The 25,563-nt window shown below is 38.5% G+C and overlaps 1 protein-coding gene across 1 annotated transcript; it reads left to right on the top strand.

Moving 5' to 3' along the window:
- The first annotated feature begins 1,629 nt into the window (after positions 1–1,629).
- LOC134347926 (PEST proteolytic signal-containing nuclear protein-like) lies at positions 1,630–24,357 on the top strand. The gene is made up of 5 exons (XM_063050564.1): positions 1,630–1,709; positions 6,252–6,490; positions 8,220–8,294; positions 15,533–15,588; positions 23,207–24,357. Exons 1-5 carry the CDS (start codon positions 1,664–1,666, stop codon positions 23,328–23,330), a joined length of 540 nt encoding a protein of 179 aa, XP_062906634.1. The 5' UTR covers positions 1,630–1,663; the 3' UTR covers positions 23,331–24,357.
- Positions 24,358–25,563: the final 1,206 nt, after the last annotated feature.

The raw sequence follows: 25,563 nt of genomic DNA, 5'->3' as shown, positions 1-25,563 counted from the left end.
ACCATTCCATACTGACTGTCAGCTCCCTATGAGGAAGTTTGGAATCCATTTGCAGAGATACTGAGGCCCAGATTTTGAAGTCTGTTGATTAGTACAACCGGGATGATGGTATGGAACGCTGAGCTATACTCGATAAACAGCAGACTGATGTAGATATTGCTGCTGTCCAGGTGGTCCAAAGGCCAGTGAAATTGTGTCCACTATAGATCTGTTCTGCTGGCCTTGTTCAGGCGGGGGGTAATTCCAGCCATGACCAACCTCGAAGCACTTCATCACAGTAGATGTGACAGCTACTGGGCAATAGTCACTGAGGCAGCTCACCCTACTCTTGGGCATGGCATGATTGGTGGCCTTTTGAAGCAGATGGGAGCTTCTGACTGCTGCAGTGAGTGGTTGAAAACATCCTCGAATACTCCAGCCAGGTGCGTCATTGGGGTTGGACTCCGTGTCAGGGTTCACTCACCCTCTTGAAGGATGTTCTGATGTCAACCTGAGAAAGAGCTTAGTAACGTGATGTCATGACAACAACCTTTCCCTCAATGTCGGTAAAACAGAAGAGCAGGTCATTCAGTTCAGACAGGGGTGGGGAGCACATGCTCCTGTCTACATCAATGATGTTGTGGTTGAGGGGCTTGTGAGCATGATGCTGTCCTGCTCCAACTACATAGATGTAACCACCAAGAAAGCTAACCAACACCACTACTTCCCCGTCAACTTTTACCATTTTTTATCGATGCACCAAAGAAAGCATCCTATCTGGATGCACGACAGTTTGGTATGGCAATTGCTCTGCACGTGACTGCAAGAAACTGCAGCGCACACACCACAGCAACCAGCCTCCCCTCACTGGACTACATTTACAGTTCCCGCTGCCTCAGTAAAGCAGCCAGCATAATCAAAGACGTCACCCACTCCGGTCACTTTCTTCTTCCATTGGGCAGAAGATGCAAAAAGCCTGAAAGCACATACCACCAGGCCAAAGTACAGGTTCCAACCTGCTGTTATAAGACTATTAAAAGGTTCCCAGGAATAATAAATTAAGCTTTTGACCTCGTAATCTACCTGTACTATAGCAGTTACACATTGTTCTGTACATTAAGAGGTTCTGGAGATGATAGAAATCTTACGCAACAAAAAAAAATTGCTGAAGGAACTCAGCAAGACAGGCTGTATTCCTGGAAGGGAATAAACAGTCAAATTTCAGGCCCTTCATGACTGGATAGGAAGGGGATGGAGTACAGCTGACAGGTGATAGGTAAGGTGAGGCCTGCATCGTTGTTTTACGTTGTTCTACCTTCAGTGCACTATGTAACGATCTGATCTGTTTGTACAGTAGGCAAGACAAGCTTTTCAAATGTATCTCCTTACATGTGACAATAATATTTCAATTAGAGATGAATAACAGTGACTTTTTCAGCAATACACAGAAAAGTGAATACAAATTCTGTAAATAATGAAAGCTCGACTAATATAGTGTCAGAAAAGTAAATTTGTGCTAGAGTTACAGAATTCATCGAACTGTAAAATTAAGAATCACAACTAGACTGTTCCCTGACGAGCACAGTTGCAAAGGTGCGCCACTCCGATGTTTCGTCCCATGGCGCCAGGAAGTGACGTAGCGGCCGCTCCCAGGAGCCTCCAGGCAGTGTTAGGGTGATTGGAAATGGCGGAGCGAACGCATTTGGAGCAGGCGAAGCTGCAGGATGAAGGTGCCGGTTCCTAATCTTTTACCACACCGAGCGCGGCAGCAAGTGCAGTGCTACACATTACATGCTACCGCGTTAGTGAAGGAAAGACATTTGTGTATAAAATTCATAAGGACGCATGGAGGAGTGCGGGAGGGTGACCGGGGCGGGCCCCCAGCGGGATGAGAGGCGAAAGCGGTTCTTCCCCCCCCCCCACCTTAGATCCGTCACGCCTAATTTGATATGTTGCCGTTAAAGGCTCACCTTCCAGTTTTAAATCATTTAATGGGGTTGTGTTCATCAGCGAGGAGTTCTGTTAACGTTAGCCAGCCTTAGCCCTATCTGTGAACTTTAGATCCTTAATAACGTGGTTGACTCAAACTGCCCCAGCAGGCCACCCAGTTCGGAGGCGGATCCTGTGAACGAACAAAATAAAGTTCCTCATGCCTAAATGTTGGGGTTCAAGTGAAAATTTATCAAACTTGACACATTTGTTTAAAAGCAACCTTTCAGGTTTAAAAAAATAATTTTGTACTTGATATAACTTCTGCAAGCTTAGTTGCAGATTTAATATCTTTTCTGTATTTTTTAATGAAATGTATCTGACTCCTATTATGTCAGTTTGATGTAAAATATCGCCACCTTATGTGTCTTAATATGTATTTGACTGTAATTTAAGTTCACTTTAAATTATTCTGTAATTTCAGCCATGTTCTTAATGAATCAGATGAGATGCAAAGGACCATATGGCCTAATTATGCAGCTTTTATAATCTTGCAATCCTATCTAATATCTTGATTTGGAATTAACTTTTACATTTTTGATTTTAAATTGGTTATTTTATTTAATTGAGGTAGCTGAAAGAAAGCATTAACACTTTGGGCAACACACATCAAAGTTGCTGGTGAACGCAGCAGGCCAGGCAGCACCTCTAGGAAGAGGTACAGTCGACATTTCGGGCCGAGACGTCGACTGTACCTCTTCCTAGAGATGCTGCCTGGCCTGCTGTGTTTACCAGCACCTTTGATGTGTGTTGCTTGAATTTCCAGCATCTGCAGAATTCCTCGTGTTTGCGTTTTTAAATTAACACTTTGGGCAAGGTTAAGAATATATAACAGTACAGCACAGGTTGTATAGGTTGGCCCATGATGTTGTGCCAACCTATACAAACCTAGTCTACAATCTATTTAACCCTTCCCTCCTATGTAGCCTGTAACCCTCCATTTTTTTTTACATCCATGTACTTCTTGAGGGGTCCAGCTTATAATTTTGTAGGTACCATCTTTTTGGCTGTACTAATCTTTTTTTAATTTGTGTATTGAATGTTAATTTGCCACAAAATACAGTGTAAAACTAGTTCTTGATAAGAGCTAAGAACATGGCAAGGGCAATAGGCCACTCAATCCTGCTCTGCCTTTCAATCAGATTATTGCTGATTTTCTAACTCAGTCCTGTTTTTAAGTCCTCTCCAACCCATATTGCTTGAATATTTTAACTCCCCAGAAATTTGCTACAATCTCAGCTAATGACTGATCTTCTGTGGTAGAAATTTCCAAGGATTCATCACTCTGGGGTGAAAAGAGTTCAATACAAATCGATCTAGCTGTATTCTCTGATAATGACATAAAGTTTTAGGAAATACCCTCCATGTGTCTGTCTTGATGTGCCTCTTAAGAATTTTGTATTTTTCAATGAATTAACTTCTGAGTCTTCCAATCTCTGAAGAATAGAAGTCTGTCCTATTCAATCTCTCCTGACATAATGGACCTGGCATGATAGGAACCAGTCTGGTAAACCTTTACTGTGCTCACTCTATAGCAAGTATAGTATATTTTTAAGAAAGGAGATTAAAATTGTACACAGTACTCCACTGTTTCTAGGCCTTCTATAACTCCAGTGTGACACAGTTACTCTTCTGTAATACACACAAATGCTGGAAGAACTCAGCAGCTCAGGCAACACTTATGAAGAGGAATGAACAGTCAATGTTTTGGGCTAAAATTCTTCTTCAGGACTCTTAATCTTCTAATCACTTGTTAAGTCAATTCCAGTATGTCCTTTGCCTTCCTAATTGTTGTGCCTGCATATTACCTGTCGATTTCTAATGCATAAGGACACACGTTTCCCTTTGAACATAAATATTTCAGACTCTTCAATTTAAAAAGTACTTAGTGTTTTTTTTAACCTTGCATTTTCCCACATTTTATGCTACTGACCACATTTTGTCCATTCAGCCTGTCAATGCATGTCTGAATCTATTTCTGATCACCTTGTTACTCTCATTCTGATTAGTTTTGTATCTGGAGTATATGTGGAAATATTGCATTTGGTCCTCCTCGCTCAGATCATTGACATGATTTGTGAATAGCTGGAGCTCTGTCATTGCCAACTAGTTGACAGCTTGCCAACCCAAGAAAGATCCATTAATTTTTACACTCTTGTTTTCTACAAATTCTCAATCTGTGTCATTATATCACCATAACTTCATGTTAAACTTGTTTATCAAGCTTCTGTGTGGGACTTTGATCTTTCTGAAAATCCATTAGTTCCCACTTATGTGCTCTGCTGGATATATCCACAAAGGCCTCCAGTACATTAGTCAAATGCAATTTCTCTTTAATAAATCCATGTTGAGACTGATCAATAGTGCTGATATTTTCCAAGCATTAATAGATTCCAGCATTTTCCCCACCATTGTTATCAGGGTAACAGTTTGGAAAGTTCCAATTTGTCTCTCCATTTCTTAAATGGTGGTGTCCCATTTGCCACTCTGCTATCTGCAGAGGTTAAGATCTATAGAATTCTGTAAGATATTCAGAGCCATTATCATCTTTATAGTCAACTGTTTCAAAATTCTGTGATGAAAATCTTCAAGTTTTGAGGTTATCAGTACTCTGGCTCATTATCTTTTCTAGTAGATTATTTTTTACTAATACCAACTTCGCCTATTTTGCATTGTGTGATTCACATTTTGGCAACACAAAAAATCCAGTAGGACCAAATCAGTACTAGTTTTAATTAATGAAGTATCCTCATTGCTGCTGTGTACGAAATTGAATACAACAGTATCATAGGGGGCATTGCAGCAACTTGCCAAGTAAATGTAAATTCACATTACAGTAACAGGTAGCTTGCAACTTAGATTTGTTTAACCATGCTCTGACATGAGATGATTCCATTCTATTTTCAGCATAGGAAAAGAAAATGCTATGAATACTCGACAGACTGTACACTTTGTGTTGAGATTAATCTTACAAATCAGCGACTTTTTTAAAATCAGGACTGATTCATACTTCCAGTTCTGATGAATGGTGGTTGATTAGTTGCTGCCTGGTCAGAGTATTTTTGAAAGTTAGTGTTTTGCATTTCCTCTAGTATATTTTTGGTGTGCAAATTCGAATATAGTTTTCTTTCAAATAATGCATTGATTGTGCTGTGCTTAAAACTTACCCTAATTTGTTGTGGAATAAATCACTTCTTTTAAGAATTATTTAATTCTTATAGTAATGACCTTGCAGAAATAAAGTTTTGTATAGTATAAATGGAGAGCGATAGCGATTAGGGAGTCAAAGTGGACTTTTCATACTGTGTATGTTTTGTATATAACAACCCAATGTTGTATCCATTTCTATCTTCTAATTAACAGGCCAATGAAAGGAATGCTTGCTAGGTCCTGGGCTGTTTTGTTGGAATGCAGAGAATATTTATTAAGAAAAATGTGATATTGGGGGCAAATAGAAATAAGGCTCTTAGCTAGTACATATGTTAAAATCATTTGAATCTGAAAACTATTATGCAAGTTCTTTGCTGAAAATTAGGAGGAATTTGTTTTAGAACTGTCAATTCTGAATTGAAAATAATTACTTCTCAAAACAAAATTTTATTCTATAGTAAATCAACATATGTAAAACTATTCAATCTTAAGTTTTTGGTTGTCATTTGCTATTCTGAATTTTGTCTCCAGAATTAACTTTAATTTAATCAGACAGATTTCAAACTAATTGTCAGATTTGAAAAATTGTCTATTTTTAAATTTAACATCACTGGAAAATATGTACGCTGCTGGACAATGAAAAGTAAGACCAAGATTCACAAATGTAGAAAATGAAATTTCTTGAACTGTGAATCTGTTTATCCTGGTATTGATTTTGGCCACCAGTTATTTTAGGATGTTGCCAATGTGGCTAAAATGTTATATTCCCAACGCCGTTTAAAACGTAACACCAGAAAATCTACAGTTTGAAAAGTACTTGGTGAATGTGTATTCATTGTGGACCTTTTGGTCTACTAAAATCTGTACTGTTTTGGTCCTGTGAATTTTTTCTGGGGTCCAAGAAACAGGAGCACTGGATTAATCCTGCCCTGAAACTGAAATTTAGAGTCTATCCATCTATGAAATGGTTTTCTAGAGCCTGCATCTACTCTATCTGACAAACAGTGGAAGAGACTGCTGGTTCAGGCAGTGCACACCCACAGAAGCTCCTTAAATGCTTATTGAGGTTGCTGCAATCGTCACAGTGCTCGATAAAAGTATCTCATCTTGGTAAGTTGTTTCGACTCCACCAGGACCAGAAGAGAAAGCAGAGAAAACTGTGAAAACTAAGACTGTTTCTTCCAGTAATGAAGGAGAAAGTTCAAGTCGAAATGCAGAGAAAAGAGCAGCTAACGAAAGAGATCAAGACGACTCAGCTGTTGGGGATACAAACAACAAACCCACGCCTGCAAAAGTCACAAAAGTTGGATTTTCAATAGGAAATACAACATTAAAGAAGCCAGCCCCAATATCCATCAAGTTAGGAACAAATGTAAGTAATGACTTCTTTTTTGTTTTGTTTTTAATGTGTTGGGAGGATCGAGTAGTTAATGACAATAATTTATTGAAACCAAGTAAATGGGATGGCACATTGAGTTTTCCCTACGAAACAGCTTAACTCGTTCAGATTCAAATGGAGTATAAGCTGTGATGTATATAACTGAGGCAGAAGAGTATCAGTTTAGTATGAGATACTGATATATGAGCATTAAACCTACTAATGGATTGCATTGAGGGCCAAACTAAATTTCATGGAGATATACTGTCAGTCTTTTTGTTCATCCTATTTTCATTTAATTCTAACATTCTCTTAATTAAGTGGAGTGTACTTAATTTAAGGCATGTGAACAGTGCAGCGTTATGAAATGTTAAAGTTCAAAGTCAGGCTCAGATTGTCATTTTACTTTCAGAATGCACTTATCTCCAGTCTGTCTGTTAATGGTTATTATTAGGCTGTCCCCTTAGAGCACTTGAATATCAAACAGTTCATAGTTTGTAAAGGTGATTCTTGTAAGAAAGGTAAAATATAGAAATTGAAAAAATTGTTGCAAATTTAATTTGGAATAACGTGTTTTTGTAATAACAACCTTATTATCCAACCTGATTCTGAAATGACAGTGTAAATTCTTAACTCTTAAGTTGGGCTATGCTTACCAAGTTGGAATATTTTAGATGAAATCATTCAGGCAGTGTTGTTGATTTTCTTACAAACTATGTAAAAAAATATATAGTTGTGTGATTTTTTTTTAGTCAGTAGATTTTTTGGGTGACTAATTAAACCTGAGTCCTTGTGGGGGATCAGTTGGGTAGATCTTGGAGCATTTGCCCCAGTATCCGTGCTCACTACCTCTTGCTGCTCAGACATTTTCACAATTAGAACAGTAATTTACCATCAATTCCATTAACTTCGTCTGAGCTAGCATCATATAAGGTCACTGAGACATTAGTGACTCCGTATTAAAATTTCAGTGGATGCTCTTTTTGTCACCTTGTTGCAAAGTTTCACATAGATTCATCAGGATTGGCATATCCTTTAAAATACAAAAGTAAATTACTGTAAATACTGGATATCAGAAATAAAAATAGAAAATTCCAGAAATACCTGACTTGTGGGGCAGCATTTGAAGAATAGAGTTAGTGTTTCAGGTCACTTATTTTTCATTTGAGTAAACTTCTTTGGAAAATCATGTTGATGGTAACTAATTCTCTGAGTATTTTCACAGTGCTCAGTTGCTCAGACCATATCTTTAGGCTCAAATATTGTGCCTGGTGGTACATACTCTCAGGCTTTTGTATCATTCAGACTATTGATAGAATAGCATAAGCATGGATCATTATTAGAATAGCCATGATTAATAGAAGGAAATTAAAAGAGTTAAAATGGAAGGGAAAGTGAGGTTATTTATGCACTCATCAAATTGAACTGAAATATTTATAAAGAAATTGAGTGGTTAGCAAGGGAATGTGGTGGACTGCACTTGGAAATAAAAGAGACACTTCTTCGAAAGACAGAAACTTAATCTGAATGACGTTCAAATTTATTAATGGTATTGATAAATAAGGAAAAACTGATTTCATGTGTAGTTTCACTATAATGTGTTTGAGTAGTTGTGAAGGTTCAAACAGAGTCTCATAACATCTAGTTAAGGAAAATAGTTCATATAACTTTTTGTTCTTATTTTGGTTATATTGATTCATGCACGATCTATTCCTGTCCCTAGAAACCAAAAGAAAATCCACCTGTCCTAGCTCCAAAGAAGCCTTCAGTTGCTGCAGTCTTTAATGAAGATGATGATGTAAGTGTATTTTCTAAAAGTAATATGTTATAGAGCCAAAGCAGAATTATGAAAAAGCCATTTGGCCTTTCCATGGTGGCTGATCTTGTACCGCTGCATCACTTTGTGCATTAACTTTGATATTAATATTTAAACATCTCATTGATAAGACCATAAGATGCAGGAGCAGAATTAGGCTATTTGGCCCATTGAGTCTGCTCTGCCATTTCATCATGGCCGATCCATTTTTTCTCTCAGCCCTAATCTCTTGCCTTCTTCTCATATTCCTTCATGCCCTGACCAATCAAGAATCTGTCAACCTCTGCCTTAAATATACATAAAGGCTTGGCCTCCACAGCTGCCTGTGGTAAAGAATTCCACAGATTCACCACTCTAGCTAAAGAAATTCCTCCTCATCTTTGTTCTAAAAGGAAGCCCCTCTATTCTGAGACAGTGTCTTCTGGTTTTAGACTCTCCCAGTTCAGGAAACATTGTCTTCACATTCACTCTATGTAGGACTTTCACCATTTGATAGGTTTCAATGAGGTCATGCCTCATTCTTTTGAATTCTAGTGAATACAGGCCCAGAGCCATCAAATGCTCTTCATATGACAAGCTGTTCAATTCTGGAATCATTTTCTTGCTCCTCCTTTGAACCCTGTCTAGTTTCAGCACATGCTTTCTAAGATGAGGGGCCCAGACCTGCTCACAATAATCCAAGTGAGACCTCACCAGTGCTTTATGAAGTCTCAACATCACAACATTGTTTTTATATTATAGTTCTCTTAAAATGAATGCTAACATCACATTTGCCTTCCTCACCACAGACTCAACCTGCAAATTAACCTTTAGGGAATCCTGCAAAAGGACTCTCAAGTCCCTTTGCACCTCAGCTTTTTTCGTATTTTCCCTCCATTTAGAAAATAGTCAATTCTTTCATTTCTTCTACCAAAGTGCATAACCATACACTTTCTGACACTGTATTCCATCTGACATTTCTTTGCCCATTCTCCCAATCTGTCTGTCCTCTGTAGCTTCTCTACTTCCTGAAAGCTACCTAACCCTGCACCATCTACATCATCTGCAAACTTTGCAACAATTACATCATCCAAATCATTGAAATCTAACGTAGAAAGAATCGGTCCCAACACAGACCTTTGTGGTACACCACTAGTCACTAGCAGCCAATGCAAAAGGCTCCCTTTATTCTCACTCTTTGCCCCTTGCCAATCAGCCACTGCTTTATCCATGCTAGAATCTTTCCTGTAATAGCATGGGCTCGTAGCTTGTTAAGCAGCCTCATGTGTGACACCCTGTCAAAGGCCTTCTGAAAATTCAGTACACAACATCAGCTGATTCTCCTTTGTCTATATCCTGCTTGCTATGTCTTCTTTTCTTTTCAAATATTTTTATTGTTATATTATACAGGAAAAATAACATGAGTACATTGAAGTAACAACACTTACAATGTCTCAAAAAAGACATTATCACAAAGATTGAAAAAAAATTTTGTGATAACAAAAAAAACCTACTAAGCAGAAAAGTGAGGAAAAATAAGAACCCATTAGGTGTACAACCCCGGAGTCATGCATCATACAAAAAGCTTCTAAAAATAAACATCAAACCACCAGCAAGAAAAGAAAATATACGGAAAAATTTACAATTAGATCGTGGAAAAATTATATCAATTAACTCAAATGATAATAACGAGCAAATGAACCTCATCTTTTCTCAAAATCAAAGATTCAAAGGTTTGACTTCTAATTTTCTCCAAACTAAGACATAGCATCACTTGAGAGAACCATTGTGACAAAGTGGGAGCTGGTGTATCCTTCCACTTCAACAAAATGGCCCTCCTAGCTATCAATGTAACAAATGCAATAACACGTTGGTCAGACACAGAAATACCATGAATATTTTGAGGAACTATTCCAAAAAGCACAGTTAATTTATTAGGTTGTAAATTAATTTTAAGTGTTTTAGAAATTGTTGAAAAAACTGACTTCCAGAACTGTTCCAATATAGAACAAGACCAAAACATATGTGTCAGTGTAGCTATCTCAGTTTTACATCTATCACAATGACTATCAGCATAAGGAAAGATTTTAGAAAGTCTCTCCTTTGTCGAATGATAACGATGTACAATTTTAAAATGAATCAATGAATGGCTAGCACAAACTGAAGAGTTAACCAACTTCAATATCCGCATTCAATCCTCCGTCATAAAAGTCAAATTAAGTTCCTTTTCCCAATCCTGTTTAATCTTAGATAAAGGACGCTTACCCCATTGTAATAATAAATTATAAATTCTTCCAATAGAACCCTTAATCAAAGGATTCATACTCATAATAGTATCTAACAGGTCAGCCTCCAATATGTAAGGAAAATTACTTAAATATTTTTGTAAAAAATGTCTAACTTGAAGGTACTGCAGAGAGTGTATGAAAGAGAATATTTATCAATTAATTGTTCAAAAGACATCAATCTATCTTCTTTAAATAAATCCAAAAAAGAATTAATAGCTTTATTTTTCCAAAGTAAGAAAATTGGATCACTCGAAGGCTTAAAAAAAGTAATTTCGGTAAATTAAACTACAAAGTTTAAATTTTTTAAGATTAGAAAAATTGCGGAATTGGAGCCAAATTTGTAAAGGATACTTAATCACAGGATATAGGTTTAAATTAACAACTTTAACTAATTGCATAGGTAAAGGAGCTCCCAATAACGAGGATAACGAGGTTAAATAAAACGGTTTTACAACTTTCAGTTCCAAGTCTACCCAAATTGGCCGATCACTGTTATCAACCCAGTATAACCAAAAAGACATATATAGAAACATAGAAAATAGGTGCAGGAGTAGGCCATTCGGCCCTTCAAGCCTGCACCGCCATTTATTGTGATCATGGCTGATCCTCCAACTCAGAACCCCGCCCCAGCCTTCCCTCCATACCCCCTGACCCCCGTAGCCACAAGGGCCATATCTAACTCCCTCTTAAATATAGCCAATGAACTGGCCTCAACAGTTTCCTGTGGCAGAGAACTCCACAGATTCACCACTCTCTGTGTGAAGAAGTTTTTCCTAATCTCGGTCCTAAAAGGCTTCCCCTCTATCCTCAAACTGTGGCCCCTCGTTCTGGACTTCCCCAACATCGGGAACAATCTTCCTGCATCTAGCCTGTCCAATCCCTTTAGGATCTTATACGTTTCAATCAGATCCCCCCTCAATCTTCTAAATTCCAACGAGTACAAGCCCAGTTCATTCAGTCTTTCTTCATATGAAAGTCCTGCCATCCCAGGAATCAATCTGGTGAACCTTCTTTGTACTCCCTCTATGGCAAAGATGTCTTTCCTCAGATTAGGGGACCAAAACTGCACACAATACTCCAGGTGTGGTCTCACCAAGGCCTTGTACAACTGCAGTAGTATCTCCCTGCTCCTGTACTCGAATCCTCTCGCTATAAATGCCAGCATACCATTCGCCTTTTTCACCGCCTGCTGTACCTGCATGCCCACTTTCAATGACTGGTGTATAATGACACCCAGGTCTCGTTGCACCTCCCCTTTTCCTAATCGGCCACCATTCAGATAATCCCTTACTCACTCTTCCTTCAGTTAGTCCTGACGAAGGGTCTCGGCCTGAAACGTCGACTGCGCCTCTTCCTACAGATGCTGCTTGGCCTGCTGCGTTCACCAGCAACTTTGATGTATGTTGCTTGAATTTCCAGCATCTGCAGAATTCCTGTTGTTTGTTACCATTCAGATAATAATCTGTTTTCCTATTTTTGCCACCAAAGTGGATAACTTCACATTTATCCACATTAAATTGCATCTGCCATGAATTTGCCCACTCACCCAACCTATCCAAGTCACCCTGCATCCTCTTAGCATCCTCCTCACTGCTAACACTGCCACCCAGCTTCGTGTCATCCGCAAACTTGGAGATGCTGCATTTAATTCCCTCATCCAAGTCATTAATATATATTGTAAACAACTGGGGTCCCAGCACTGAGCCTTGCGGTACCCCTTGCGGTATCGCACATTAACAGCCCAATAATACATTCTTAGATTAAGCAAAGCAAGACCTCCATCCTTTTTCAATTTTTGTAAGTGACATTTACTAATTCTTGGTCTTTTATTATTCCAAATAAAAGATAAAATAATAGAATCAATCCGATCAAAAAACTTCCTAGTCAAAAAAAACAGGAATATTCTGAAATAAATATAAAAATTTCGGTAAAATCATCATTTTAACTATATGAGTACGACCAACAAGTGAAAATGTAAGTGGAAACAACAGGAATTCTGCAGATGCTGGAAATTCAAGCAACACACATCAAAGTTGCTGGTGAACGCAGCAGGCCAGGCAGCATCTGTAGGAAGAGGTGCAGTCGACGTTTCAGGCCGAGACCCTTCGTCAGGACTAGAATGTAAGTGGACTCCATCTACTAAGTAAGTACTTCACAGAGTCTACTAAAGGAACAAAATTGGCTTTATAAAGATCCTTATATTTTTTAGTAAATATAATACCTAGATATCTAAAAGAATCTGTAACTTTAAAAGGAGTATTATCATATATAGAGACAGAATCATTTAAAGGAAACAATTCACTTTTACTAAAATTTGTTTTATATCCTGAAAAACCTCCAAATTCATTAAATAATTTTAGCGAGGCAGGAATGGATTCATCAGTGTTAGATATATAAACCAATAAATCATTAGCGTAAAGAGAGATCTTATGCATGGTCTCATTCACAAAAATCCCATGGATATTTTTAGCCTCACGAAGAGTAAGGGGTTCTAATATTAAATTAAACAACAAAGGACTTAATGGACGGCCTTGCCTTGTCCCCCGTGAAAGCTGAAAAAAAGGAGACCTACAATTGTTAATGACAACAGTAGCAATAGGGGCTTTATATATCGTTTTAATCCAATTATTAAAATTAGCACCAAAGCCAAATTTCTCTAAAACATTGAATAAATATTTCCATTTGACTCGGTCGAACGCTTTTTCAGCATCCAAAGGTACAACACGTTGTGGAGTTTTAAATGCTATTTCTTCAAAGAGTTCCAAGAGATTTTTCAGACAAGATTTTCCTTTGAAACCATACCAACTATGGTCTACTTTATCATGTGCCTCAAAGTACCCAGACCTCAGTCTTAATAATTTGCTCCAACATCTTCCTAAACACTTGAGTTCAGGCCAACTAGCTTATAGTTTCCTTTCTTCTGCCTCTTTCCCTTTCTGAAGAATGGAGTAACATTTGCAATTTTCCGGTCTTCTGGAACTATTTCAGAACCTTGGGGTGTACACCATCTAGTCCAAGTGACTTACCTAACTTCGGACCTTTCAGTTTCCCAACAACCTTCTCTCTAGTTATGGTAACTTCACATGCTTCCTGCTCCCTGACACCTAGAACTTCCACAATGTTGCTAGTGTCTTCCACAGTGAAAACTGATGCAAACTACTTATTCAGTTCGCCTGCCATTTTGTTGTCCCATTACTACCTCTCCAGCATCATTTTCCAGTGGTCCAATGTCCACTCACGTTCTCTATTTTACACTTTATATTTTTGAAGAAACTTTTGGTATCCTCTTCAGTATTATTAACTAGCTTACTTTCATATTCCATCTTTGCCTTAATGACTTTTTTAGTTGCCTTCTGTTGCTTTTTAAAAGCTTCCCAGTCCTCTTAACTTCCAAGATCTATGTATTGGATATACAACAGTCTTCTTGGATAGACATTTCAAAAGATTCACTTCCTCTTCTCATCTGAGTAGTCAATCCTTTATTATTGAGATTGACAATGGAAATGTCTCCCTTTTTATGTCTCATTTTTAAAAAAAAACTCTTTTAATAAGAACACCCCTTGTTCTTCAGTACTCTAGAGAAGATGCCTACTGTAGATAATAGAATGCCTTCATACAATGCTATCAACGATTGCAACCTCCATCTGTCCTGCTGAATAGTCTCCACCCAAAACGTCAACTGTACACTTTTCCCTAGATGTTGCCTGGCCTGCTGAGTTACTCTAGCATTTTGTGTGTGTTGCTTGGATTTCCAGCATCTGCAGATTTTCTCTTGTTTGCATCCTCCAATTCTTCATTTTCATTGTAACATTCAAGATGATTGTCGATACCTTGAAATTCTCAGTTGTTCCTAACTTGTTGAAGTAGTGAATTTGTTTCATTTTTACTCCTGGCTGTTTCTGGCATCTCTAGGCCTGAATACTTGAAACTGTAGTGAGCGAAACAGTTCTGAATTGTTTGTTTCTTGCCAACTATTAGTGACAAAATCACCTTTTTAATACAAACAGACACAACTGATGCTATTTAAAAACTGTTCTCACCAAGCATGGTGTAGTGTCTAACAGCCACACAAGTGCATACGACTGACACTAATTGGAAGCTGTTTGACAACAGTCTCCTGCCCCAATTAGCAACAAAGAGAACAAAGAGAATCCCATCTATTTTCTTGTTTAATTTTTGTTCATTAAGAATTGTCCCAAACAAGGGGCTGCCCGAATTAACCAATGATTCAATTAACCTGAATCCATTATATACTCTCACTCGTGCTCCATATGATGGAGCAAAAACATTTCTACCTTTATATTCAAATTCTCTTGCAATAAAGGTCAGCATCTGATTTACCTCCCCACTCGCATGCTTAGTCTGCATGTTAACAGTGATCTGTGTATGACACCCATGTCTCAGATCAACATTGAGTTTTTTAAACATTTGGATACATATCCCAATACAGTGATTTAGATATCAATGAATTGCTGATTTTAGAACTGTTCAAGAATTTTCTTTCACTTTATTGTTTGATTACAAATCGGAGTCTAAGAATTCCCAAATGACTAGTGCAGTTTTTTAGTAGTTACATTTTGTAGCATTTTTATGCTACCATTTCATAACAGAAAAACTTAAGCCCTTAGTATACATAGAGTCAAAGCTAATTCACTAAATGGGATTGATTTCTTACAGGGCATGGCTACTTTCTCACTGAACTGTTGCTGCAGGGGTTCAGTAAGAGACCAACATTTCACCTGGATCGGTCCATGTGCAGGATTTTGACCTGAAACTTTGACAATTCTTCCTCCTACAGATGCTGCTCAACCCAGTAGATTATTTGTTGAATTACAGTTAGAATTTAGCGTAAAAAATTTGAATACTCAATTCTTCCAACATAAAATTTATGGAAACGGCTTGACCATAACATCTGTAAATAACATTGCTTAATGGAATTATCTCTCTTTACAGAGTGAGCCAGAAGAAATGCCTCCAGAAGCAAAAATGCGCATGAAGAATATGGGAAGGTAGGGATGTTGTAATTGATGGCTGCAGTCTAAAATGTTCGCACAGTCGCCTACCAATGTCTTAGTATCAGCATGTAAAGGAACTCTTATATGTCCATCTACACTAGTGTTTCCCTGGAAGCAGTCAACTTAGAAACATTGCATCTACCAAACAGTGCTGCCTCCTTTTGCAGACCTTTGGGGCTGAGAATAGTACGTTTCCACTCCACAAGGAGAAGTAAAAAATGCCCGTGACCGAATTTGCTTTAGTGTGGTGTCATGAGCAAGGGATCAATTTCAGAGATGAGGGGTTAGCCTATGAGGAGAGATTGGTTACCTCAGACTGTACTTGGAGAACTCAGAGGAATGGAAGGGGAATTTATAGAACCAAGAAGTTATGAAAGGACTAGATGCGATCAAGGCAAAGAAGTTGTTTGCACTGGTAGGTGAGGCTAGAACTAGGGGACATCACCTGAAAATATTGGGGAGTAGATTTAAGATGGAACTTCTTTTCCCAGAGAGTGGCGAATCTGTGGAATACTCTGCCCAGTGGAGGCTACCTCATTAGGTATATTTAAGACAGATTAATTTTTGCATAGTAGGGGAATTAAGGTTATGGAGAAGGGGTAGGTAAGTGAAGCTGAGTCCACAGCCAGATAAGGCATGTACTTGTTAAATAATAGAGCAGGCTCAAAGGGCCAAATGGCCTACTCCAGCTTCTATTTTTTGTGTTCCTATGTTCAGTGTTGAGGGGGGTCCCAGATGATTGTAGACTGAGCTCTGCTGTTCAAACTTGCTGGTGAGCAGATATCCCTTTCTAATGTCTTCCTGTGGTGCGTCCCTGCACCACATTCCGTACCTCTGTTCCCTTTTCTCTAATTGCCTTTCAGCTTCTTTCCTCTGACCCCTTTTCCCCCTAATTTTTTCTAAACCAGCCTGTGCCTATTCTCTAACCTTTTGCTTCACTTTGTCTCGAAGTCAGACCATCCACCAGCTGCTACTGTTTCCCCTTTTCAGGGCTTCACTGCCAGTTTGTGATCCCTCCACCCTCCCAGCTCCCAGCAGCTGCACCACCTGCAGTGTTACTCAGCTCTCTCAAAAAAAACCTCAATTTTTCAACTGTCTGCTCTATGAAAACTGTATGCCTTTTACTCTAGTTTCCTGGTGCTGTCGGAATAGATTATTTCCCAGGTGATGGGGGCAGACTGCACCACTGAGCATATAAAATGACTCATAGCTCACAAGGCCTCTTGTTTCTTGTGCCCTTCTTCAACACATCATGCGCCTGTCTCCCACTTTCCATGTAAACCCGAAATGTAGTACTTGGGTCATAAACTGTGGAATATAAAGTGAATAATAAGTGGGCATGCCAAATGACATCTGATATACAACATGGTTACTATCATCCACACTGCTGCAAACCCTATACATCCTTCATTTTCTTCATCCTAAACCTGACTTAAAGATTTTTTTAAACTATGAGACTTGTACATAAATCAAACCTTCAGAATGTTCCTCCCTCAAACAGAAATAACCTACCAAAGCATTTTTAGCTGTAATCATCAAAGCAAATAATGTCTTTCAAATTCTCACTTAGAATGCTATTTTACCTGTCCTAATCTGATCCAGACCAGTTCTGAAACTACTCCAGTTCCCATTCAGCTCCACTGCCATCTGGAGTCCTTATAAATCTATTTTAGTCAAGTTCTATAATTATTCTACATGTGCATTCCACTTAGCAATTCAGGGTTCACGTTTGTGCCCAAGTTTTAAAATTTTGCCCCTGTGCAAACCTTGCGACTTGATTCTTTTCCCTTTCCTCTTCTCGTCATCATTCTGGAGATAGCTCAGCATAAACTAGGGATGCTTCCATATTACAGGTATTATTTTTATTAAGCCACTTAAAAAGATGGAATTATTTACATATAAATGTTAGAAATGTTGAAGACATCAGCAATTAAAGAACAATAAAAGCATATGGAATTGAAGGTAGTTACCTATATTTGTGTATGAACCACAATTATCATGTAGCTTCCACAACCCTGCTTTACCTATTCACCCAGTAGCCACCTTAGCTCTACACTCCAGAAGCCTCAATTGTTATCTTAGCTGTGGTCCTCATGAGTACATATCCTTATACTATTGAAAAGAAAAATATATATATAGTATAAAGATATATACTCAGGCTGTGCAGTGCTGAGCTCCCAGGGCAGTGAAAGAGTGATATCAGCAAGGAGGGCAAGGGCTCACACTACATTCTCCACACAGCAGTAATGTCATTTCTGCGTAACACTAATTCATAGCACTAAGATGCATAGCCTTCTTCCTGGGCTCACATCCTGAATAGGAAGGGAGATAACAGTGAATTTTCTTTTTCTAGATCTTGCATTTGCCTATTACTTCATAGCATCTGCCCTATTTGTAGAATTTGGAAGGATTAAATATTTTAAATTTATATCACTATGCATTTGATTTTCAGCATACAGGTTATTGTATGCTTCAACTAAAATTGTGGATGGTGTTAAGTAATAACAGAATTCACTGTACTTATTATTAACACTTATTTTTGCTTTGGTTAACAAGAATAAACCATTAAACCTAATGAGCCACTTAACTTTGAAAATAGATGCATTGCCACTCTGTTAACCCATTCCTGTGTGTGCTTACCCTTTGTTTTTAGTACGAGCTGGTGATTTCTTTGGAAACTTACCCAGCAGAAGGCAGTGGCAAACCACTGCTGTAACTTGCCTTGGATGCTGTTCCCCACTACGTCAGAGAGGTGTGGAGGGAAATTGTCCGCTAACCAGTGAAACTCTGGATGCGACGTACCTTTCCTTTCATTTTTCTGAGAAGAAATTGAAAATCAATAAAAAATGTCAGATGCCACAAATCCAAAGTAAAAATAACAAATGATGGAAACACTCAGCAGGCCAACTCTTTCTCATTTCCATGAAAAGAACATAAGAAATAGGAGCAGGAGTAGGCTATCCGGCCCATCGAACCTGCCCCGCCATTCAATAAGATCATGGCTGATCTGTCCGTAAACTCAGCTCCATCTACCTGCCTTTTCCCCATAACCCTTAATTCCCTTACTATGTAGAAACTTATCTAACTGTTTCTTGAATATATTTAGTGAGGAAGCCTCAACTGCTTCCCTGGACAGAGAATTCCACAGATTCACCACTCTGAGAAAAGCAGTTTCTCCTCATCTCTGTCCTAAATCTCCCCTGAAACAACTTTCCTACTTCTATCTTATCTATCCCTTTCAAAATTTTGTATGTTTCTGTAAGATCCCCTCTCATTCTTCTGAACTCCAGAGAGTATAGTCCCAGATGACTCAATCTCTCCTCATAGGTTTACCCCTTCATCCCTGGAATCAACCTGGTGAACCTCCTCTGCACTGCCTCCAAAGCTAGTACATCCTTCCTCAAGTATGGAGACCAGAACTGCACACAGTACTCCAGGTGCGGCCTCACCAGTACCCTGTATAGTTGCAGCATGACCTCCCTGCTTTTGAATTCAATCCCTCCCGCAATGAAGGCCAACATTCCATTTGCCTTCTTAATAACCTGTTGTACCTGCAAGCCAACTTTTTGCGATTCATGAACAAGCACTCCCAAGTCCCTCTGCACAACAGCATGCTGCAATCTGTCACCATTTAAATAATAATCTGTTCTTCCATTATTCCTTCCAAAGTGGATGATCTTGCATTTACCAACATTGTATTCCATCTGCCAGACCTTGGCCCACTCACTTAACCTATCTACATCCCTCTGCAGACTCTCCACATTCTCTGTACAGTTTGCTTTTCCACTCAGTTTAGTATCATCAGCAAACTTTGCTATGCTACACTCAGTCCCCTCTTCCAAATCATCAATGTAAATGGTAAACAGCTGTGGGCCCAGCACTGACCCTTGCATCACCCCACTCACCACTGACTGCCAACCGGAGAAACACCCACTTATACCAACTTTCTGCCTTCTATTGGTTAACCAATCCACTATCCATGCCAATACACTTCCTCCGACTCCATGCATCCGTATCTTATTCATAAGTCTCTTGTCGGCACCGTATCGAACACCTTCTGGAAATCCAAGTATACGACATTCACCTGTTCCCTTCTATCCACTGCACTCATTATGTCCTCAAAGAACTCCAGTAAGTTTGTCAAACAGGACCTGCCCTTTCTGAATCCATGCTGCGTCTGTCTAATGGAACCACTCCTTTCTAAATGTTTTGCTATTTCTTCCTTAATGACAGCTTCAAGCATTTTCCCGACTACAGACATTAAGCTAACTGGCCTATAGTTGCCCTTCTTTTGCCTACATCCCTTTTTAAAAAGTGGTGTGACATTTGCTGTCTTCCAATCTGCCGGGACCTGCCCAGAGTCTAGAGAGTTCTGATTAATGATTACCAACATGTCTACTGTAACCTCCGCCAATTGCTTCAGCACCCTGGGATGCATCCCATCAGGACCAAGGAACTTATCTACCTTCAGGCCCGCTAGTTTGCTCATCACTATCTCTTTAGTGACAGCGATTTTATCAAGGTCCTCTCCTCCCATTTCATCCACAACATCATTCTTTGTAATATTAGCCCTGTCCTCCACCGTGAAGACAGACACAAAATAGTCGTTCAATGCCTCAGCCATTTCCTTATCACCCAATATCAATTTCCCCTTCTCATCTTCCAAGGGACCTACGTTGATTTTAGCTACCCTCTTCAGCTTTATATATTTATATTTGTAAAAGATGCTGCCTGGTTTACAGTGTTTCCAGAATTCTCTGTTCTTAAGTTCTAATAAATATTTAGTTTGAATCATTGACTTCTTTGTCACTATACATATATCACAGATATCACTCACTGGAATCCTATCATAACTATATGATCAAATTTAATGATCAGTGTTCACAAATGTTCTCTCAAATATAATGAGAACTATAGAAAATAATATACTTAAATATAGGGACTATTGCTGAAGTTCTACATTATCATTCCTGCCATTTAGAATGACAAAGAAATAGATTTACGGAGGTTAAGTAATTTCTGGATTATGTGAGACATAGTTTTGGAAAGGACAAAGGGAATACGGAAACTTTCAGGTTTCAGGTGAAAGAGATGCATTTAGCATAGATATCACAGTTGGCATGAATATGGTGGGCCTGTTTCTCTGAATTAAAAGAGCAAATTTTTAAAAAATTACTTTTTTCTGTAAAAATATGATGTAAACATTAAGCTAAATATTTGAGACCATGAAAATGTTTCAGTTAATACTACTTTATTTGCATTGAACTTAGCTACTCTTTTAACACGAATAACTTCCAACAATATGTAACAAAACTAAGATTCAAGGCTGTTGGGTACAAATTACAGTTCTTGCACGTTTTTATATGTTGATCATGGCAAAGATGTGATTGGTAGGTGGGAAGCCTTCAAAGGGGAAATTTTGAGAGTGCAGAGTTTGTATGTTCCTGTCAGGATTAAAGGCAAATTGAATAGGAATAAGGAACCTTGGTTCTCAAGGGATATTGCAGCTCTGATAAGAAGAAGAGGGAGTTGTATGAAATGTATAGGAAACGGGGTAAATCAGGTGCTTGAGGAGTATAAGAAGTGCAAGAAAATACTTAAGAAAGAAATCAGGAGGGCTAAAAGAAGACATGAGGTTGCCTTGGCAGTCAAAGTGAAGGATAATCCAAAGAGCTTTTACAAGTATATTAGGAGCAAAAGGATTGTAAGGGATAAAATTGGTCCTCTTGAAGATCAGAGTGGTCGGCTTTGTGCGGAACCAAAGAAAATGGGGGAGATCTTAAATAGGTTTTTTGCGTCTGTATTTACTAAGGAAGCTGGCATGAAATCTATGGAATTGAGGGAATCAAGTAGTGAGACCATGGAAACTGCACAGATTGAAAAGGAGGAGGTGCTTGCTGTCTTGAGGAAAATTAAAGTGGATAAATCCCCGGACCTGACAGAGTGTTCCCTTGGACCTTGAAGGAGACTAGTGTGAAATTGCGGGGGCCCTGGCAGAAATATTTAAAATGTCGCTGTCTACGGGTGAAGTGCCGGAGGATTGGAGAGTGGCTCATGTTGTTCCGTTGTTTAAAAAAGGATCGAAAAGTAATCTGGGAAATTATAGGCCGGTGAGTTTAATGTCAGTAGTAGGTAAGTTATTGGAGGGAGTACTAAGAGACAGAATCTACAAGCATTTGGATAGACAGGGGCTTATTAGGGAGAGTCAGCATGGCTTTGTGCGTGGTAGGTCATGTTTGACCAATCTGTTGGAGTTTTTCGAGGAGGTTACCAGGAAAGTGGATGAAGGAAAGGCAGTGGATGTTGTCTACATGGACTTCAGTAAGGCCTTTGACAAGGTCCCGCATGGGAGGTTAGTTAGGAAAATTCAGTCGCTAGGTATACATGGAGAGGTGGTAAATTGGATTAGACATTGGCTCGATGGAAGAAGCCAGAGAGTGGTGGTAGAGAATTGCTTCTCTGAGTGGAGGCCTGTGACTAGTGGTGTGCCACAGGGATCAGTGCTGGGTCCATTGTTATTTGTCATCTATATCAATGATCTGGATGATAATGTGGTAAATTGGATCAGCAAGTTTGCTGATGATACAAAGATTGGAGGTGTAGTGGACAGTGAGGAAGGTTTTCAGAGCCTGCAGAGGGACTTGGACCAGCTGGAAAAATGGGCTGAAAAATGGCAGATGGAGTTTAATACTGACAAGTGTGAGGTATTGCACGTTGGAAGGACAAACCAACGTAGAACATACAGGGTTAATGGTAAGGCACTGAGGAGTGCAGTGGAACAGAGGGATCTGGGAATACAGATACAAAATTCCTTAAAAGTGGCGTCACAGGTAGATAGGGTCGTAAAGAGAGCTCTTGGTACATAGGCCTTTATTAATCGAAGTATTGAGTATAAGAGCTGGAATGTTATGATGAGGTTGTACAAGGCATTGGTGATGCCGAATCTGGAGTATTGTGTTCAGTTTTGGTCACCAAATTACAGGAAGGATATAAATAAGGTTGAAAGAGTGCAGAGAAGGTTTACAAGGATGTTGCCGGGACTTGAGAAACTCAGTTACAGAGAAAGGTTGAATAGGTTAGGACTTTATTCCTTGGAGCGTAGAAGAATGAGGGGAGATTTGATAGAGGTATATAAAATTATGATGGGTATAGATAGAGTGAATGCAAGCAGGCTTTTTCCACTGAGGCAAGGGGAGAAAAAAACCAGAGGACATGGGTTAAGGGTGAGGGGGGAAAAGTTTAAAGGGAACATTAGCAGGGGCTTCTTCACACAGAGAGTGGTGGGAGTATGGAGTGACCTACCAGACGAGGTGGTAAGTGCGGGTTCTTTTTTAACATTTAAGAATAAATTGGACAGATACATGGATGGGAGGTGTATGGAGGGATATGGTCCATGTGCAGGTCAGTGGGACTAGGCAGAAAATGGTTCGGCACAGCCAAGAAGGGCCAAAGGGCCTGTTTCTGTGCTGTAGTTTCTATGGTATGGTTCTATGAAACATTCTATGATCATGTTAAATGATTTATATTGGGAAATTTAGCAAACATGTTTTTAGTTTTTCCATGAAAATCAACTAAGTTTTGTCTTTTGGTTATTTGTATCCTCTCCCTGCAGGGAAACACCAACATCAGCAGGACCAAATTCTTTCAACAAAGGAAAACAAGGATTTTCTGATAACCAGAGGTTATGGGAACGGAAAATGAAGAGTCAGCTGCGAAATTTTGCAGATGATGACTAAAATGACCAGAGTTGAATGCGATGGGGGATATGGAATAGAAATTTAGGGATTAACATATGTTCAAAATCCTCCAGATTGTTTTGGAATGGAAACCATTCAGTGATGGGTGTATAATGTATACTTAAAGACTTTCTCACTATAAATTGTAATGAGTGCAATGTGTTTAGTAAACATTGATACAAGTGGCAGAATATTTCAACAGAATTTGACATTTAGATCTTGTCATTTTTCAAAGCTACCACTGATTATTTTTAGTGATGCGGTGTGCTGTTTGATTTGGAGTGCTATAAATTAACATATGTTCCTATTAGTACCTAAAAGGAAGAGTTTAATTTTTTGCATTTGAAAAGTTCATGGTCATTAATTGCCTAGTTGCAGAGAATAGTTTTATGCTTCATATTGGGGAGGGGTATTTTTGTGTTGAGCACATTTTAAATTGTGCAAGTACTTAAAAAAAAAAACTACCCTAAAGTGTTTATATTTCCCAGTGCAACATTATTCCCCAGCAAAAAGATTGCCTAGTGATACAGTCCTAAGTTGTGTGTAGACTTAAGTGGGAATAGTTTAACTTTGCCTTGTGATGTGAAACATGAAATCACCAAGTATTGGAATGAAACAAGAAAATGTGCAGATTAGTTCTAACAAGCGCCAAGTCTAAATTATTTTCAATAGAAGTCATCCTTCACAATACATACATAATTTAGCATGTGACTGACCTGTTAAAGAATATGGTGAATATATATCATCATTCCAAATCTCATAAGAAATGTATTCAGTGAAAGTAGTCACCAAGCAATTGGATGGGCAGAAGGATTAGCAATTTTATGCCACACATTAAAAGTTAAAATAACTGATTGTGATTGTAACCACATGAATCAGTAAGCCTTAACCTTGCTGGATTTTTTTTTACTCTCCTAGTCTCTGCATTCCAGAGTTTAGAATTAGTTCTGTTGAGCAACTGCAATAAATTGTAAATTTCAAAACAGAATGGAGTTACTGATCCAGTGTACTACAGGATATTCACCTCTCTTAACTCAAACCGATAGACACTTAGAACACTGAGCTCTGGCTCTTAGCTAAGTCTTTTGCTGTATTCCGTTCTTTGGTACAATGTCAGGAATTCTCGTTTCTTTAGACTTGCCATTTATAAAGCCTATCAAAGCTAATCACTAGTTTACTTCATTAACAGAATTCCTGTTTTCTTCCCTCCCAGCTTAGCTTTTACAGTTGTATAAATCTGGCAGAAATATGAAAAATAACATTCAATGGAAAGTGCTTAAACCTAAATGTTGTTAAATTGATTCAGTGCTTGTACATAAAGAAGTAGTTACTATTAATTTTCCAATCCTTATGTCATTAGTCTGGGCCTTTAGGACTTCAGCCTAGTAAAAAAGAAGCTTTCCATTTAATCTGCCTTCAGACTATTTTTGTTCCATTGACTTTAATGTTTAACGTTGTAATTGGAGAATCATAGATGTCTCCCTTTACAACTGTATATTAGAGGCTATAGACACCTCCCGTTTCGCACACTATCTTTAGGATTCTGTAAATATTAAATGTAGACGGCTTTATTCATGCAATAATCTTTCTTGTTAAAAATAATCTTAGTGATTTATACCTGAAATTGATGCTGTAAATGGCTCAGTGTAATAAATACTTTGCACAATGGGAGGTTCACTGTGATGTCCAAAACTAATATTACTTTTCTACATATAAAGGTAATCCAAGCTTCAGAAAGATTCTTAACCTTATTTCATTCATTTAAAAAGCACAGTTACCTTAGTTTTCATTGTCTCTGATCTCAGAAACCTAATAGATATAACAAAGTTTTTGCTGTTGGCTATGTAATTGATAGCCAATATAGCCTAAGATAGAGATTGTGAACGCTTCATTGCATTTTGGTAAATCAGAGGCAGTAGCTTGATAAATGTGTTGGTGGCATTAAAATTTTTATAGTGTCATTGAATAATAAGGAAGAATCTTTTGCTGATTTCTTATCCTTCCCACAAACATTGTCTTTTGATGTGGCAGAATGGCATAGAGGGAATATCCCAGGCAAGTGTGTGTTGCTCGCTGACCAAGCTGCCACCATTCAGCAGACTTGCAGATGAAGTTGAGTTGTGGCAGAGTTCTAGAGATTTAGAAAGGACATGCCTTTTTGCACAAATTATTTTGTCTTTTACTGGGGTGGGGGAGAGAAATGAAATTAACAGGAGTAAAAATCAATCCTTTA

The sequence above is a fragment of the Mobula hypostoma genome, chromosome 6, assembly GCF_963921235.1.
Source record: "Mobula hypostoma chromosome 6, sMobHyp1.1, whole genome shotgun sequence".
Taxonomy (NCBI): Eukaryota; Metazoa; Chordata; class Chondrichthyes; order Myliobatiformes; family Myliobatidae; genus Mobula; species Mobula hypostoma.
This window is presented reverse-complemented; position numbering and strand designations above follow the sequence as displayed.